At 36.1% G+C, this 17,908-nt stretch overlaps 2 protein-coding genes across 3 annotated transcripts in view; both read right to left on the bottom strand.

Annotated features, from left to right (window-relative positions):
* Nucleotides 5-8,243, bottom strand: LOC109819582 (transmembrane protein 120 homolog; the record flags this gene model as incomplete). Its single annotated transcript, XM_020385346.1, has 10 exons — nt 5-389; nt 492-560; nt 798-884; nt 1,741-1,848; nt 1,918-2,008; nt 2,772-2,851; nt 2,955-3,059; nt 4,408-4,502; nt 4,616-4,694; nt 7,977-8,243. Coding segments are annotated over 10 exons (1,140 nt in total), but the record flags the coding sequence as incomplete, so codon positions are not given.
* Nucleotides 12,104-17,908, bottom strand: part of LOC109851248 (probable methyltransferase PMT17) — a 6,592-nt gene continuing 787 nt past the window's right edge. Inside the window, exons 1-6 of one of the 2 annotated variants that reach the window (XM_020421290.1) lie at nt 17,474-17,496; nt 16,395-17,086; nt 14,968-15,178; nt 14,586-14,883; nt 13,500-13,967; nt 12,104-12,604 (exon numbers count right to left, since the gene is read on the bottom strand). In XM_020421290.1, coding sequence (XP_020276879.1) covers nt 12,379-12,604; nt 13,500-13,967; nt 14,586-14,883; nt 14,968-15,178; nt 16,395-17,081 — 1,890 coding nt within the window. In that variant the 5' untranslated portion in view covers nt 17,082-17,086; nt 17,474-17,496 and the 3' untranslated portion in view covers nt 12,104-12,378. Of the gene's footprint in view, nt 12,605-13,499; nt 13,968-14,585; nt 14,884-14,967; nt 15,179-16,394; nt 17,087-17,473; nt 17,497-17,908 lie in introns of those variants that run through there. The other variant, XM_020421289.1, reaches the window with a different exon arrangement.

Raw genomic sequence — 17,908 nt, 5'->3', positions numbered from 1 at the left:
GGTGGAAAAGGTTCATAATTGCACTAATTTATTGAAACAGAAACTCGATATCATTCACCCTCATTCTACACGGTTAGGTAAACTGCAGGATTGCCAGCAGTTCTTATAGGCACCACTTCATTTGTAAACAAATAAAAAAACACTTTACAAACATGAATAGCGTTGCTGATAGAACTCAAACATGACATTGGAAGAGGAGGGAGCTCAGAGTTTCACAATAGCAGCCTCCTTCATCTCCCAGAGGGTGGAGACAGAGAATGGTCCAAATCTTGCTTGCTCTTTGTCCGTCTCATTTTAGCTTTGAACCTTGACTTTGCCATGAGCGTCTGCACCGTGTTTGCAAAGTTGCCTACTGCCATAATTACCAGCAAGATGCCACAAAATATGACCTGCATTATCAAAGTAGAAGTCAAGAGACATCCATGCCAAGACGGTAGACATTACATATTCTTGAAGAAGAAACAAAAGAAAATAGGGCAAGGTTTTCTTGCCTGCCACTCGGAAGCAACGCCAACAAAAGCAGTTTTAAGAAGCAATATCCCAACGTACGCCTCAAAACCCTAAACTCGGAAAAAGAAAATGTTTTAGATAGTATGAGTAATTTCGGTTACTGATGCATACAATGAAAGATACACTTGAAATGAAAATGTGGTAGCTGGCACGGTGTGACTCCACAATTCATTTGAGATTTATCTTTCATAGACGCATGCGCTAGAATCTTAAATTATGCTAAACAGCAGTAACAAATGAATCCCTAACCAGCAAAGAGGTCGTAATTATGCAGCTTAAGCTTATACCTGTAAAGTAAAAAGGATGGGGCACAGAAGCCATAGTTGGCCTTCTACACCAGCAGTTTCTCCCCACACAACATCCATTCTCCTAGCCTGCAAAGAGAGAAAAATGAAGAGAGATGGCACTTAGACTTGATCATATGGAGAAATATAAAATTACAAAAAAAAAGGTTAATTGCAGATACACCTCCTGTCCTACAGAGATGTAGACATTTATATGCCCATAATGCTATTTTATTAGCACTTGCATCGTCTGAACCTCAAACCATGTTATTCTCTCATTAGGTTGTTAGGTTGAGATGTGATCTGGGAATCATGTGAATAACTTTTCCCCTTGATATTTAGAGGACAATTTATTTTTTAGAGTTAAACTAATGTAGTCCTAAACAAAGGAACATGACTCAACAGAGTAAAAAGACACAAAAATCTGTTTGATGGACAAGACAGCAAAGCATATGAGAAGAAAAACCATAAAAATAATAGGAAAAAAGAACTTCCAAGGGTTATAAACAAGGGCCTTACAAGCACTAAAAACAAGGACAAAGATTCAGAAGATTTGGAAGGCGACAAAATTAGTGTAACCCACACAAATTTTGCATGCAAAACACCAGTTGAGAAGTGCTTGCTTGCTTCTACACTAAGTCCGAATTTTCTGTCTTTTCTCTTATCGGATACTAAAGGCTTCTGCCAAGTCCTATTAGAAAGAAGTCAGCATGTACCTTCAAACTCAATAATCTCTTGTATGGGTTATTGCCTCTAAAAAAATTATATGCATCCGCTAAATTTATCCATTAAACAAGCACAATAGTTGAAGATTAATCATTTATCAATCCGCCTAGACGGATGAATAGGAAACCAAAGAGTAAAACAGTCACGACAGCATTTGCTTTACCAAAGGGTGCAAAAATTCACTATGATAAAAATTCAAGTCAGAAATATAAGATGTTACCTTGCCTAAAGCAATGCGAGTATACAACCGTTGGCGCTGGTATCTATTTTGTAGAAGCATTGCAAAACCTTGCATTACCGCCCATACAAGAAACAGTTCAACCCCTTTCTGCGCAAAATTTGTGTTAGATTGGATATAATAATTATCAGATTAATATATAAATAAGAAATTAACTACCTGCTTGTTGGCACAATCAGGTTGCCCTTTTATCTCCCATGTGAGACTCACAAGAGCCATCAACATAGCACAATAATGATGGAATATCCACCTGCAAGAGCACATGTAAAAATTGTGTTATGAAAAGCAATGCTGTCCTAGATAAGAAACAATCATCAAGCCCTATATACATGGTAATTTGCTCTATCTAAATGGTGACATGAGATTTCCGTATTCATAATTAAGGCATCATTGTAACTCGCCAATAAAAGGCAAAGCATTATAATAGTCGAGCTTGGTGGCACAAAATCTGAACTCAGCTGGCAAGCTGGTTTACGTGGAAAGGGTTTGAAGATCATAATTATATAAGATCATGTGGATAGGGTTTGAAGATCTTTAATTATATCAGATCATGTGGATGCCCCCTCATTGCCATTCCAGGTTTCATGCTGCGCTAAGTGAACTGAACCCACTGAAATCCTACGCTGGATGTACCAATTCAATATACCCTTGAACAGATGCATTTTTATATCAAGTTAACCATATTGTTAACTTGAATTCTGCATCAATATAATAAGCAAAATAAAATCACTATGAACACAATAAAGGTGGTAGTTGTATTGCTTGTAGGTACTAAAAGAAACAATCTTCCCTACGAAAAGCACTAAATAAGTGACAAGATACGAGACTCGGCTTTCATGACAAAATAGGTACATTAAGTTTACCTGAATCAGAGATAGCAAATATTGTCCTGAGAAACATTAGGTGACAGATTTTATATCTACTTAGCCTAAACTAAAATCAGCAATGACCCTGACATGCTCCCTTGACTGTAAGTTTAACCAATGTCTAAAAGATGGAAGGATGATTATTACCAAGGGCGAATATCACTTCCATTTACTCTGAGTATGTTCTCTCGCAAAGCTAAACTTGTATAGAGAAATAATAGCCATGCCTGGGAAGAAAACAACAAACGTTTAAACCAAAACAACATCTTCAACCACAACTTCCAAACAAAAACATATGGTGATGATATGCAATTGAAAGGTGCTATCTACCTGGTAGAGCTGAACTACCAATGCTGGGAAGCATCCATTCCAGATCCAAGACCTTAAAAGTAGCATGGTGGAGGGAAAGAAAAGAAACAGAAAGGCCGTTCGATCCTGCAAAAAGAAAGTTATGCTACTGTCAAATGTGATTTTGACCTACTAAGAGATAATGACAGCATATTATTGCATGGCTTTGATGGAAAGTTTTCTTTTCTTTCATAATGCATCTAAAATCACAGTGCACTACATTGCAAAGTACATCATCTTCATCACATTTACTCACAAAATTATGTCAACCTCCAAGCAAGAAGATGGTTGCTTTCCAGTTACATCTAGATTGTTTATGGATAGTCATGAAATTAATATATCAGCATGCTTGTCTGACGGCATTGTCAGGTTACGAAGCAGAATTTCTGAACTTAGTTCTACCTTTCATATGTTAACGTAATATATTTAACTTAATAGGAACAGATTATGAGAATTTCCACCAACGCAAGCCTACTACCAGAATTGGAAACACAGGGAATAAAGAAAAGAAATCTCCTACTAATGGCCAAGTCAGCATCCCTAATGGCTAACTAACCTTGCAAATTTATGTGATGTGCTCAAAAGCAGAACATGCCACTGTTACTCTTTTGTACTTTACTTCTTAAAAGGATGAGAATCAATGAGATGCAAGGAAGACTTATTTGTTAATGTCACTAAACACTAATAACTTAGGATTAGATGGTAATGGAACAGCTCAGAATATGTTTGATTAGGTTGCCTATAAGCTTTGGATGATTCTCTTCAATCTAACTTTTCAATAGAACAAAGACACTATCATGTGGTTTGGTCAAGTTCAGATTTATTGGTAGATTTTCACTGGAGAAATTAAAAGTAAAGTTTTTATAGAGCTACAACCTTCAGATCCCTCATTTAATTAAGTCTTCTTAACAATACATCATTATGTTTACATGATCACCATAAAATGTTAGTTTTCTAAGGTTGATCTTCCACACTTTGTGCATTTTCTACTTAAACAAAGACCATGAAAAATGAAGTGAAACTGTGAAAGTACAGGTGAAGAAAGTGTGACAAGAGTGTCCTGGAAACCTTGGAAACGGACCTGGCAACCTGAGGGTGGTGCTCTTTCAAGAAGGATTAAACAAAAACTGTTTTTATAAGTTGACAGATACATAAGAGTTTCTTGAACATGAGTACTAACACAGAAACTGTCTGAAAACATTCATTTGGTATTCATGAGCTGCAAATTTGCACTATAGATGAGAAGGAAACCTTGTCATGGTCCATTCAAGCCTATAGAAAAGCTAGAGACACGCATGCAAATCCTTAGAATTTACACTAAGCACTCTTCTAATTATCCAACAATAACAAGAATATGCCCTCTTTATCAAATATGAAGTACTCAATTTTCAAACATGAAAGACAGCTATGTAATCAGATAAACAAATCAACTTACCCTGTAATTGTTGTACTCCTCTTTCACTTTAAGACGAACCTCTTTCCTTGTAGCCCGAACATTCACTGGTCCAAGGAACATCTTCAAGAACTTTCCTGCTCATAAAGAAAAACGATCGACATGGACATCATGTATTGGAAAAGATAAAAGGAAATTCAATTCAGGATCAGAACTGGAATCCAGAAAAGGTAAACAAAAGATAATGCACCATGATCTTTGTTTGGAAGAAGAGATGACACATCCCCCTCTGAAATAAGGCATTTTGCACGGTCTAATTCTTCGTCTAGCTGGACAACCAAAATAAAATCATTAGCCTTTAGATGGCTTTACAGGTAAATGTTTTTGATAGGTTGAAGAAGTCCATATTTTGGCATGTTAATAGAACCGGAATTTTAACTACAATATTTTTCGCAACCACATAACCTGTATATGGGCTAGATTATAACAATCATATACCTTCTAAAGGAAGTAAACACAGAAACTTGGCTCTTCAAATGAAAAAGCTCAATGGCCTAATAAAATTGATTTAACAAGTAGAAGCATAATGAGGAAAAAATTCACAATACTCTTGTCACTGATAAAACCCCTAGATGTTTTATATAAGGAGTTCCAAAGGCTCTAGACCAAGACAAATTAGACAAGATATTTTTTAATATTAAAACATTTAAGTACATTCCAAATCAGTAAACTAATAGTTACAAAATAAGGGATCATAAAATTTTATAAACTTAGGTCTCTCATGCGGAGGTTTATTAATATCTGCCAACACTACAAAAATAAAAAAGCTATAACCTCAAGTTTTCATGGTAAGTTACATAAATCTCCCATAATAATGAACCTCCTTTTAGGTTTGTGTCTGCAAAGAGATCTCAAACGCTATATGTTTTTGCCATATGTGTAGGCAATAAAAATTGCCTTAATTCCTAGCAAAGAAGTTCAAAACTAATAAAAAGACTAATCTCTCTCAAACCGTAAAGAATTTGACGAAACGGACAGGAGCAAACCAAACCCTTTAGGGTTGGTTTGGTCGGCTCCGTTTCATCGAGATAGTCGATTTTCATACATAATTCGTCTAATTCCGACTTACGATTTGAAAGTTACGACTCGTTCTTCGTAGCACGTTCTGAAGTTCGCCTGTAAGACTGGACTTCGCCTGCACTGATTGAAACTCGCCTGACAGCTTCGCCTACGAGGTTAACCATGCAGCGAGACTCAACATCAAAAGACGAGGTTCGCTGCGTCGCGAAGCTCGACATCAAAGTTCATTACTGTGGACAAAGCTACTCTGAAAGACGAAACTTGTTATTGGAAACGAGGTTCGAGGTCCATCAAAAGACGAAGCTCGAAACGAGATTCGAAGTCCATTAAAAGACGAAGCTCAAAACGAGGTTCGAAGTTCATCAACAAACGAACCTCGTCATTGGAAATGAGGCTCGAGGTTCGTCATTGGAAATGAGGCTCGAGGTTCATCATTGGAGGTGAAGCTCGTCAGTGAAGACAAAGCTTATCATCAGACTTAAAGCTCGTCAGTGAAGACGAAGCTCGTCAAAAGGAAGCTTATGAGGGTTGCTATGCAGTTGAACCCAGTTATCGAAGACGGAGTTCGTTAGTGAAGATGAAGCTCGTCAGACGAAGTCAGTGAAGACAAAGTTCGTCAGAAGAAACTCACCTACTGCAAAGCTTGTCTTGTAAGACGAACCTCGCTGCGTATCGAGGCTCGTCTAACCTGACGAACCTCGCCTACTGCAAAGCTTGTCTTGTAAGACAAATCTCGCTATGTACAAGGTTTTAAATATCGCCCGACATGTCCGACATATCGGCCGACATATCGGTTTGAGGGTTTGACCGACACGACATGAACGTTTTTAACTCGTATATCGGTTTTTAAGGCTAAATCGAAAATATCAGGGTCATATCGGACATATCGGCCTATTTTTAAGCTTTAAAAAATCGGCCGATATGATTTTTTTTAGATCTGTTTTTTGTTATCGAGTTTGGGTTTAGTGATAAATACCCAAACTCGTTTGACCCGTTCTCATGTTTAAGGGTTTCTTATGAACCCGATAGAAAGAATTTATGAACCCAAATCCATATATTATTTACTTTTTTATTTTATATGTTTAGTCTATAGAATTTATAAAGTATGCTTATATTGAATTTATAAATGCTTAGATTATATTTAGGACATGATATTATACATATGCGCACTATCCGATATGGCAATCCGATATTTAGTCAATGTCCCCCGATATATCCCCGATTTTCGCTATCCGACATGAATTTCAGCCATCCGACATGAACCCGATATCTGACATTTAAAACCTTGGCTATGTATCAAGGCTCGTCTAACCTGACGAACCTCGCCATACAACAAGACTCGTCGTCCACATGAGATCCAGCTATAACGGCTTCGAAGACTTAGTCAGCCACGTGGGCTAAACTTCAGGAGCACGTTACACTCCAGTAATCAGCGTGTGCTGATTTGAAGGAGGCAGTTATGCCCCTCTACCCGTAATCTTAGCACGTCGGTTACGTGCTTAAACCTTATTAATAGCCATGGATGGTTACAGAGGAAGGGGTGGGGACTTTTAGACTTTTTGGCAATTTGGACTTCGAGAATCATCAGAGATCAGGGTTTCTGCGTGCAGATCTAGAATTCGAACCTCGATTCTAGCAGTCTAACGAACGTCAGAAGCTTCAACAATCTTGTTCTGATCGTCAACGGGAGGCAATCTTGACTCAAGCATCGATGGAAGCATCATTTCGCCACCAAGAGCCCACGTTAAAAAAGGAGAAGCCGAATTAATCTTCTCTTCATCATCGAGAGAGTGAGTGATTGTAAGGGATTCGTACTAAGTGATCGAACACATTCTTAAAACAATAGAATTAATCAACGTCAATTTTTCGACCGTACAATATGATCCGTGAGTGTTGGTATAGAAAATAGATCAGTCCAGAGACTTATCGCAAGTCATAAATCCAGCTATCGCGAATAGTAATGGACTCAAATTTCCATATTCTAAGCACAACAAAGCTTCCGTCCCTCCTTGGGCTAACCTGCTTCCTCCAACCTTACATCTGTTATACATCGTTTTCCACTGAAAATTCCAGCCGCTCCAAATTGAGAACAATCAAAATATCCTATTTTCCCCTGGAAACCAAACAAACACTACACATCCATAAACATAATACTGGCTCCTCATCCATGACTTACTCTGGGAGCATTTCTCGCAACCAAACAGCTGCTAAACATAATTTTCCCACGAAAATTCATGCTGTTCTAAATCCCAGGACATCAAACAAGTTGCAACATGACATCAACGGAACATTAATGCATGCATGTCTCTCTCTCAGGGCATCAAAATGAATACAAATGTATAGACTTTTTAGGTATTTTCCCATCTAATTCGGTACATATTCAACAAAGCCCAATCAAAAGTAGGTTAGGTTTACATGCATGCATGTCAAAAATCGAAACAAGAAGCCTCCAATTTCCTAAAAAAAAAGTTCCAGCAAACAAATCGAAAAAGATTGGAAATCGAGATCTAGTTTCGAAATCGAAATCTCACCTTCTCAGCGTTCCTCCGATCGATTTCGCCCCTGCTGATAGCGGAATTGGCGGCGGTCTTCAGCTTCTTGAGATCGGACTCTAGGGCAAGCGCCCGCTGCCGAAGTCCCTGCTCCTCGTTCCACGTTCTCGAGATCAGCGACGCTCCCACGCGAGCTCCCCTAGCCTCGTCGCCTCCTCCATCAGCCCTCGCTCCGCCGCCTCGTCGGTCGCCGGCGGCCTCTCTCCCATCGGGATCGATCTCTAGGGTTTCTTTATCCCTTTTTTTTCACTTTTCCTTTTTTATAATATTGGTTAGTTTGAGGAGAAGGATTCGTCTTCAGTGGCTCAGCGGAAAACGGAAGTCTAGGCTTCAGGGGGTTGATGACTGACGGGGCGCTGAGAAAATGGAAGTAATGGTTTTTTTTTTTGGAAAATTATGTCCAGGCCCCCAAAAGCAAAATCTTTAGGTGCTTTAGTCCTTTTATTTTTATCGTCAAGCTCTTAAATTCGAGATACATGGCAGCCCACTTTTAGTAATTATTACCCGCCAATTAATCATAGATAGATATAAAAAGTAAAAAACCTAAAATACTCTTATCTCCTCTATTCTTTCATGTTAAGTCTAAAATCAAGTTGAATTAGACTTAACATGAACCGAATTAGACTTAACATGAACCTAATTAAATTAGACTTAACAAGAATAAAATTAGACATAACATGAACCGAATTAGACTTATCATAAAAGTCTATTTCATGTTAAGTCTAATTCGATTCATGTTAAGTCTAATTTTATTCCTTTTAAGTCTAATTTAAATCATGTTATGTCTAATTCAACTTGTTTCAAGTCTAATTTAATTCATGTTAAGTCTAATTCAAATTGTTTTAAGTCAAATTTCATGTAAAGTCTAATTTAATTCATATTAAGTCTAATTTAATTCCTTTTAGGTCTAATTTAAATCATATTATGTCTAATTCAACTTGCTTTAGGTCTAATTTAATTGGACTTAACATGAAATTAGACTTAAAAAGAATTAAAGTAGACTTAACATGAACCGAATAAATCTAATTTAATTCCTTTTAAGTCTAATTTTAATTCAATTAAGTATTAAGTCCAATTTAGTTCATGTTAAGTCCAGTTTAGTTCATGTTAAGTCCAGTTTGATTCGTGTTAAATCCAGTTTGGTTCGTGTTATGTCTATTTTAGATTATTTTAAGTCTAATTTAAATTGTTTTAAGTCTAATTTAAATCTTGTTAAGTCTAATTTAAATCATTTTAAGTTTAATTTAATTCATGTTAAGTCTAATTCACTTGTTTTAAGTCTAATGTTAAGTCTAATTCAACTTGTTTTGAGTCTAATTTCATGTTAAGTCTAATATAATTCATATTAAGTTTAATTTAATTCCTTTTAAGTCTAATTTAAATCATGTTATGTCTAATTGAACTTATTTTAAGTCTAAAAATAAGTTCAATTAGACTTAACATTGATCATGTTAAGTCTATTTTAACTTATTTTAAGTTTAATTTCATGTTAAGTCCAATTTTACTTCATGTTAAGGACAATTTGATTGTTGTTAAATCTAATTTAATTTCTTTTAAGCCTAATTTCATGTTAAGTCCAACTTGATTTGTGTTAAGTCTAAATTCAGTTCATGTTAAGTCTAATAACTATTCATGTTAAGTCCAACTTGATTCATGTTAAGTCTAAATTCAGTTCATGTTAAGTCTAAATTCAGTTCATGTTAAGTCTAATAACAGTTCATATTAAGTCTAATTTCATGTTAAGTTTAACTTGATTCGTGTTAAGTCTAATTTCAGTTTATGTTAAGTCTAATACCAGTTTATGTTAGGTCTAATTTCATGTTAAGTCCACCTTGATTCGTGTTAAGTCTAATTTCAATTCATGTTAGGCCTAATTTTATGTTAAGTCCAACTTGATTCGTGTTAAGTCTAAATTCAGTTTATGTTAAGTCTAATAACAGTTCATATTAAGTCTAATTTCATATTAAGTTTAACTTGATTCGTGTTAAGTCTAATTTTAGTTTATGTTAAGTCTAATACCAGTTTATGTTAGGTCTAATTTCATGTCAAGTCTAACTTGATTCGTGTTAAGTCTAATTTCAATTCATGTTAGGCCTAATTTTATGTTAAGTCCAAATTGATTCGTGTTAAGTCTAAATTCAGTTCATGTTAAGTCTAATAACAGTTCATGTTAAGTTCAACTTGATTCGTGTTTAGTCTAAATTCAATTCATATTAAGTCTAAATTCAGTTCATGTTAGGTCTAATTTCAATCATGTTAAATTTCTTTTAAGTCTAATTTAAATCATGTTAAATTTCTTTTAAGTCTAATTTAAATCATGTTAAGTCTAATTCAACTTTTTAAAGTCTAATTTCATGTTAAGTCCAATTAAATTAGACATAAAATAAGTTGAATTAGATATAACATGATTTGAATTAGACTTAAAAGGAATTAAATTAGACTTAATATGAATTAAATTGAACTTAACATGAAATTAGACTTAAATCGAGTTGAATTAGACTTAACATGAATTAAATTAGACCTGAAACAAGTTGAATTAGGCATAATATGATTTAAATTAGACTTAAAAGGAATAAAATTAGATTTAACATGCACCGAATTAGGCTTAACATGAAATAGACTTTTATGTTAAGTCTAATTCAACTTGCTTTTAGACTTAACATGAAAGAATAGAGGAGACAAGGATATTTTAGGGTTTTTTTTTTTTACTTTTTATTCTCTGTCTATACTTAATTGGCAGGTAATAATTGCTAAAAAATGGGTGCAGAACATATATCTCTAATTTAAGGGTTGAACCACATGGAAAAAAGTCAAATGATCGAACTGCAACACATGAAGATTTTGTTTTTTTTGTGCCTTGACACAAATTTTTCTTTTTTTGTGTGTGGGTGGGTGGTGTGTGTGTGTGTGGGGGGGGGGGTTGGGGTTAGATGGATCCAAATGGGCCAAACTGACTACTTTTGGCCTTAATTAGTCTTTTTCCTCTTGTTGCTTCTAGAGAAATAATATATCATTTAGTCTTTACATTGCTTCTTGTGGGTGATTGCATACTCCGAACTTCCCTTCTTTGGTGAGAAAAGAAAAGTAGTTAAGAAAATAGGATTTGTTTACTATTATAGGCTAATCACGTGATTACACTACATTTATGAAGGTGCCGAGACTAATAAGAGAGTGTTTGAGGAGCTTATTTTTTGGTCAAACTAGATTTTAAGCTAGCTTTTTAATATCTACTTGTTTGTTAAAATATCAAATAATTTAGCTTATAAGCACCTTTTTAAAAAAGCTGATACACTCCAGCTTTTGAAAAACTAACTTATAAGTTCATCTAAATAAGCTAGGTTTCACTGGAAAATTAAGCGGATAGGAGTTCTTTGTCCACCAACTTTTTTATCCATTGATTTTGCACTGAGATTTGTGCTAGCATATGATACAAATGAAGGCACAAATCTCAAAGATAGCATTGATGTGTAGAACAAATCTCAAAGCATAATGAAGGGATAAAAAGTTTAGTGGGCAAGTGCTCCTATCCACTTAAGTTTATAGGAGCTTTACTCTCTCTCTCTATATATATATATGGTTTGCCAACCTCCAAACTATTTTTTGTTAGTTTTAACCTTTTTTTTAAATCCAAATGTTGGAAAAAGCAAATATTTAAGGTTGTAAATTGTAATATGGTGGATAGATATTTGTGGAGGAGCCCTTGGCATCACATATTGGATACATGTTTTACAAATTTAAGGTTGTAAATTGTAATACAAATTTAAGGTTGTAAATTATAATATGGTGGATAGATATTTGTGGAGGAGCCATTTGCATCACATATTGGATACACGTTTTACAAATTACAATGTAGTTATTCAAATACATTCCCTATTTATAACAGGGACAGAGAAAGCAACATCATTTTTATAAAATAGAAAAAAGAATTGAAAAACATGTTAGGAAAATAATTTCATCAATGTATCAGTTGATTTGTATAGAATTAGACATTGTAGTTAGAATTAAAACTCATTAAAAACATAGACATTATAGTTTAATATCATAACAATCAATGACACTACGGTACGGTGGACAGCATTATCTCACCAGGAACACAAAGATAAAAATTCGACTTAACACAAAAGAGCATGATGAAATATAGAAAAATAAATTACAAGCTATATTACAGCTTCAAATGATCAACTCCTCATATAAAAGTATTTAACAACTATTATAACACCAACTAATCTCCACACTAATTTGCAGTGAGGATAAGTGAAAATCCAAGACCCCTTCATTGTGCACCAACCACTATCAATTTATCAACTAAATTCAAAAGAATAGCCTAGAAGAAAACAAGACAAGTTCATTTCAACACTAATTCTCATTCTTTCTGGTTCGGTTACTGGCTTTGAGAGGGTTCAGCGGTCCAATAAGTTTTGACAGCAACAAGGATTTTCTCAGGGTTGAAGGGTCCACTCTCATGGTCCATGATCTGGCTCTTCCATCTCATCCCATCTGTTATCCCCTTAACTTTAACCAGGACCTCTACTGTGTCTCTGAAGATCACTGTGCCTTCGGGTCTTAGTATCCGATCCATCTCCAAGAGTATGTGTGTTATGTCGCACCTGCGATGAAATAGAACCGAAGGTGTATATCAGGGAGTCGGTATTTGATACAATAAAGCGACGTAATTTGAAAGAATTAATTCTGATGTAAGATGGTGAGATATAAATACGTCTATCCATCATGTACATGCTTCGGTTGGTCTTCTGGATTTAAGTTTGTTTATGGTTTCCATAATGCGATTTAAGAATGGCCTGTTTCTTCAGATTTGCATATTGTACTTCGTAAAGCAATCAATCTAATCAAAAATAATTTAAATCTTCTAGCTAGTTTGGTTACAGAAATCTGAAATTTGGTCCACTTCATCCATAGTATTTACAGTAAAGATTAGAAATGACTGAAAATGATAAGATGTGAGAACCCTAACTCATTTCTGAGGGAAACAAAAAACGCGTTAAAGGAATTAACATCTGAGGGTGGAGGAAGTGGGGAAAAAAGAAGGAAACAGAAAGAATACAGGTCGGCATCACTAGTTTCCACTTTTTATCAGTAGAAAAGACTTGATCTAAATCTTCAAAGGGCGGTGGTTTAGATTTTCAGACTGTAGTCAACTTTAAATAATTTCAGTCTACTAGTTTGCTTACCAGAATTCAAACATAAATTATATAAAGAAAGAAAAATATAGGATGGTGGAGCCGAAACGAAAATGAGCAAATCACTAGTTTAAACTTTCCATCGTTAGAAAAGTCTTATTCTAATTCGGCAACCAGTTTCTTAACACAATTACTTGATACCTAGTTTAGGTCTTATTTCAATAAATTCATGTCCACATTGTGTTCAATTTAATCTAAATTAGCCCACAAGTTAATCCTCTACACCAACAATGCAAAAATCTAAATGCATGAAATAATGATCATTCTAAAAGTGCGAGTAATTAATGAAAGAATATGTACTTACCTGTCTTGATAGATGCTAAACAAACCATCGGCATGCATCAAATCATAAGTCCTCGGATACGTCGAAAAAGCTTCACACCAATCTTGATACGTGCCAATAAAACCCCTTTCATATATAACTCCTAGTGTATCTCTCTCCGATTCAGATGGAACCACATTCATAACCCAGACCGGATATTTTGTCATTGCAGCTGCAAATCCTCCCAATTTGGCATTCATGTCCATCACATTCCGATATCGCCCCCCAGTCAAGGGTGGGATTATTTTCTTATAATGAGCCATTCTTTCTTCCCAAAGTTGGTTGTCTTCTTGAAATTTCTCAGCAGTGACACCAGGGATTGTGCCCCTACTTATTCTCGGGGGAACAGCGAAGGCTCTTGCTGGCCATTTCTCTAAATTGCCCCCAGCTACTTCTTCAGAGTTGCTCACTTCCGGCAATGGAGTGATGCATGTCTCCATGTTCTTGTACCTGATGAACATAAAATTTCAAATGTTTTCTTTACTATTGAGTGGACGGCAAAACAAAAACAACAATAACTATAGCGCCTCCTAAATTTTAAGGGTCTGCTACATGAATCATTAGTTAATGTTTATTTTAAGGAGGGAAAACCTTGAACTTTGAGGGATTTCACACAGAACCTCCTTAACTTTATAAATCGTAGAAACCCCCCGGACTTTTCTAACCTAAATAGCATGACTGACGACAGTTAAACTTTTGAACAAAATTTCCCATATTTACTATCGTCAGTTTAAACTTTTGAACAAAATTTCCCATATTTTCTCTTGGGATCAATTGTAGAAGAAGAAACACGGGATTGCTAGTCCCGTGCATTTCAATTGCTGGCCAAACTACACAGGACATGCAGTCCCGTGTAGCTCGAAAAACTTCGCGACTACAAAACCGACCCTTTTCTTCGGAAAAGGGTCGGTTTTGCAGATTATTTTCTGATGAGGTCGTTTTTCCTATATAAAATTGAAAAAAAAGGTTCCTTTTAAAAATTTGTCCTTTCTGAAATTTACCCTTTTAAGTTAATCGTTGGGGTGAAGGGCGGGCAATCTACTATTAAAATTGAAGCAGATATCATACCAGGCAGCATCTGGGTTGTCACCCTTGCATATGTGAGGCTTTTCATAAACCTTCCGGCTTTCAATGCACTCGATATGATTCATGGGCTTCTGCCAAATTGCAAGATCACCTTTCTCGATGACCTTTTTCCAGCATAGTCTCTTTGCAACATCCTCAATCGAGTCTTGCTCGTGTTTGAGATCTTCTTCGGTTCTCTCCCATCCTCGATGGTGCTTCTTCCAATGGATTGGAGGACCCGAAAGTATCCAGTAGCCTCCTGGCCTTAGAACCCTGTCTACTTCAATTAGATACAAACCATCTGGAGACAAAAACTTCTGAGGTTTTAGCATGTGATTTTATCAATCAACTTATAGAAAAAATTAACTTCAATTGCGTCGCTTACCATAATCGTACCAAGGAATCAAGCAGCGAGAACAGTGAGCCATATCGAAAGCTCTTGCAGGATATGGCATCCTTTGTGATGACAAAATACCTATCATAGCCGGAACTCCTCTCTCAAGTGCAAACTGTACTTGTGCTTCATGGGTATCTCTAGGAGCAAATGACATTGTTATGATATCCCTCTTCAGAAGAAAAGCTCCCCAGCTGGCAACCTTCAATAATAAAAAATAACCATAAGACAAAAACTAGTTAAAGAGAAATATAAAGAAAAATCCTGGTACCATGACAAGAAAACAAAATTCCCCCAGAAATGCTTGTACTGCAAATCAGTGATTCGAAAAACTAGCATAAGGAATAAGTTCCCTGTTGTGCGCGGCGGAAGCTTCGCGGCGACACGAGCAATAACTCGAGATAAATCACAACCACTAAGCAAATCACAATCACAGTAAGAACAAACTATTTACGTGGTTCGGCAAGTTGCCTACGTCCACGGGGCAAGGAGGGGGGAGTTCTTACTATTAGAAATCAAGAGAATACAAATATAGTTACAAATCTCACCGATCAAACCCTAAAACAAAGCTCTAGATCTCTCAAAGCTCTCTCACAATTGGATGCAATGATTCTCTCTCTTTGGCTGCTTGGTCCACGCGGTCGACCGTGACGGTCGACCGCCTTCAGCTCCCAACTCTTCCTGACCCTTGTGCACGTTCGCGGTCGATCGCCGCTGACTCGCGATCGACCGCCAGTCTGCCTGGCTGAATTTCTAGGTTGTTTTCTTTAGCTGTTTGCCAATTCTTCATTCCCATAGATATAATTTTTCACTTTAGCTGCTTTTGCCCAAAAGTGAAGATATGCATGTTTCGTGTGCATGTATAAAGCTTTCTATAAAGTTATGTTTACATTTATATGAAATGATGTTAAAATCTATTTTTCTAGAGAAAACCAGTGCTTCAGCAATTTTTTCGTGGCTATTGCACTTTTTAGTTTTAATAAAATCATAGAACATGAGAAGTTTGAAAATTCCATCAACAACGGAGGATAAAAAGAAATCCTCTTTTTTTGGTTGCTAGATGTTTCAGAGCTAACATTTAAGTAAATAAAAAATATTAATATAATAACAGATAACTGCACATGATTCTGATCAAACAAATGAAAAACTAGTGCTCAATGCATAGAGTTGTTGCAGTTATAAGATTTGGCATGCAGGAAGTAAATTTATATGAAGAATGCCTTGCTGCACTTTGAAGAAATCAAGAGTTTGCTTTGCAAAGGTAAGCAAAAAGTTCATATCTCTACACATATTTAGAACAACTATCTGCAATATACTCTCGTACTAACTGAAAAGATAACTAGTCAAGAACCACAGTATAGAAAATTTAACGATAAAGATAAAGAATTACAGTAGATAAAGAATTACAGTAGACTTACTCCACATCCAGTATCAATTGCAGTCCTAATATTCCCTTTGGTTAATGGAATAAGTGCGTCAATATCATCGATATAAGCATCAGCACCCCTTGGAAACATTGTACCACCTCCAGGAAACCTAAATCTATCACCCTCAACCTGTATCCAATTCTGCACAGCCTTCTCAATACTCAACTCTCGATGTGGGATGTTGTCATACCAAGCATAATCTCGACTTTGTGGCCACTTGAAAGGATTCTTATACTTTGGTGGAGCCGGAATTAGGCATTTCAATATCTCTTCCTTCTTCGGGCAATGCCTCTCTCTAAACTTAAGCATTTTCTTCTCAAACTTCTTCGCTCTCCTAGGATCTTGGCAAGGGGTGTATTCACTGTATTTTAAGTCGCAAGGAGGGAAGTTTTCAGCAGTTAATGAGGTTTCATTGATGCCCACTTGATGGTGAGCTTGGAAATCTAGTTTGTTAGAAGAGGGTTTATGGGAATTGGAAGATGATGATGATGATGAGATGTCACACGCAGGACTCTTGGATGTAGTTTGAATGGATTTGAGGGGCGAGGTTTTGTTTTGCCAAGAACCAAGTATGTAGAAAAACGAACAAAGACCGGCTATGATCAAGATTCGAGTGATCTTCTTGTTTCTCGATTCAAATTGGTGAACCTTGGGAGATCCATTGTAGTCCTTGGCCATTAGAGCTGCAAATTTGAAAATGTTTGAAGTTTAGTAGCAAGCAATATATAAGGGCTTAATCATTACTGAGGACATGATTGGATGTTGATGACATGTTTCAACAACCAAATAAAATAGTTGAAACATGTATCCATAACAACTACAAACAACAGACAATGGCGTGAAATAAAAGAAAAGGCATCTAAGAGCCTAAAATATAGGATCAACTTTATTAAAGGCATGGAAAAAATTTTCCCCTTCGTGGTTTGACGAAAGGGAACTTCTCCCCAATTCTTCGGACCATGGGTATCAAATCAAACCCCTGGGGTGGCTAAGGGGTATTCCACAAAATTAAATTCGTGTAGGTATTCCACAAAATTAAATTAGTGTAGGCGCTCCCAAAAGAGTAGAACCTTATCAATGGCATGGAATGCTGAGTTGTCTATTGACAACCAACTAAAAAGAAAACTCTACGTGGGAATGAGAATATTTTCTTTATAGAGATATGAAGTAAACAAAAGAGCATCCAAACATTGCTTCATCTCTCTCAGAACATTATGCACTTTTACCCAAGCTAATAACTCAATTGACTTCAGTAAATTTGTTAAAAATTGAGTTCTTTAAAACTTTAAAGGCAACAAAATCATATTGAGTACGGTTTTTCTATAGAGTCCCCATTGGCACTCTATGAGAGAGGAGAGAGATGAAGAGAAACCCATGAGCCCCTGATTTGCATTAATTTCTTTCACTCTATAGAAAAACCGTATTGAGTATAATGCAGCCGACCCCTGAGCTTCCAACACAGAACTCAATCTCAAAGACCAATCCAATATCAGATATCAATAAAA

This window comes from Asparagus officinalis, chromosome 8 (genome assembly GCF_001876935.1).
Source record: "Asparagus officinalis chromosome 8, Aspof.V1, whole genome shotgun sequence".
NCBI lineage: Eukaryota > Viridiplantae > Streptophyta > Magnoliopsida > Asparagales > Asparagaceae > Asparagus > Asparagus officinalis.
Note: the sequence above shows the minus strand (reverse complement) of the source record. Positions and strands in the feature narration are given on the sequence as shown.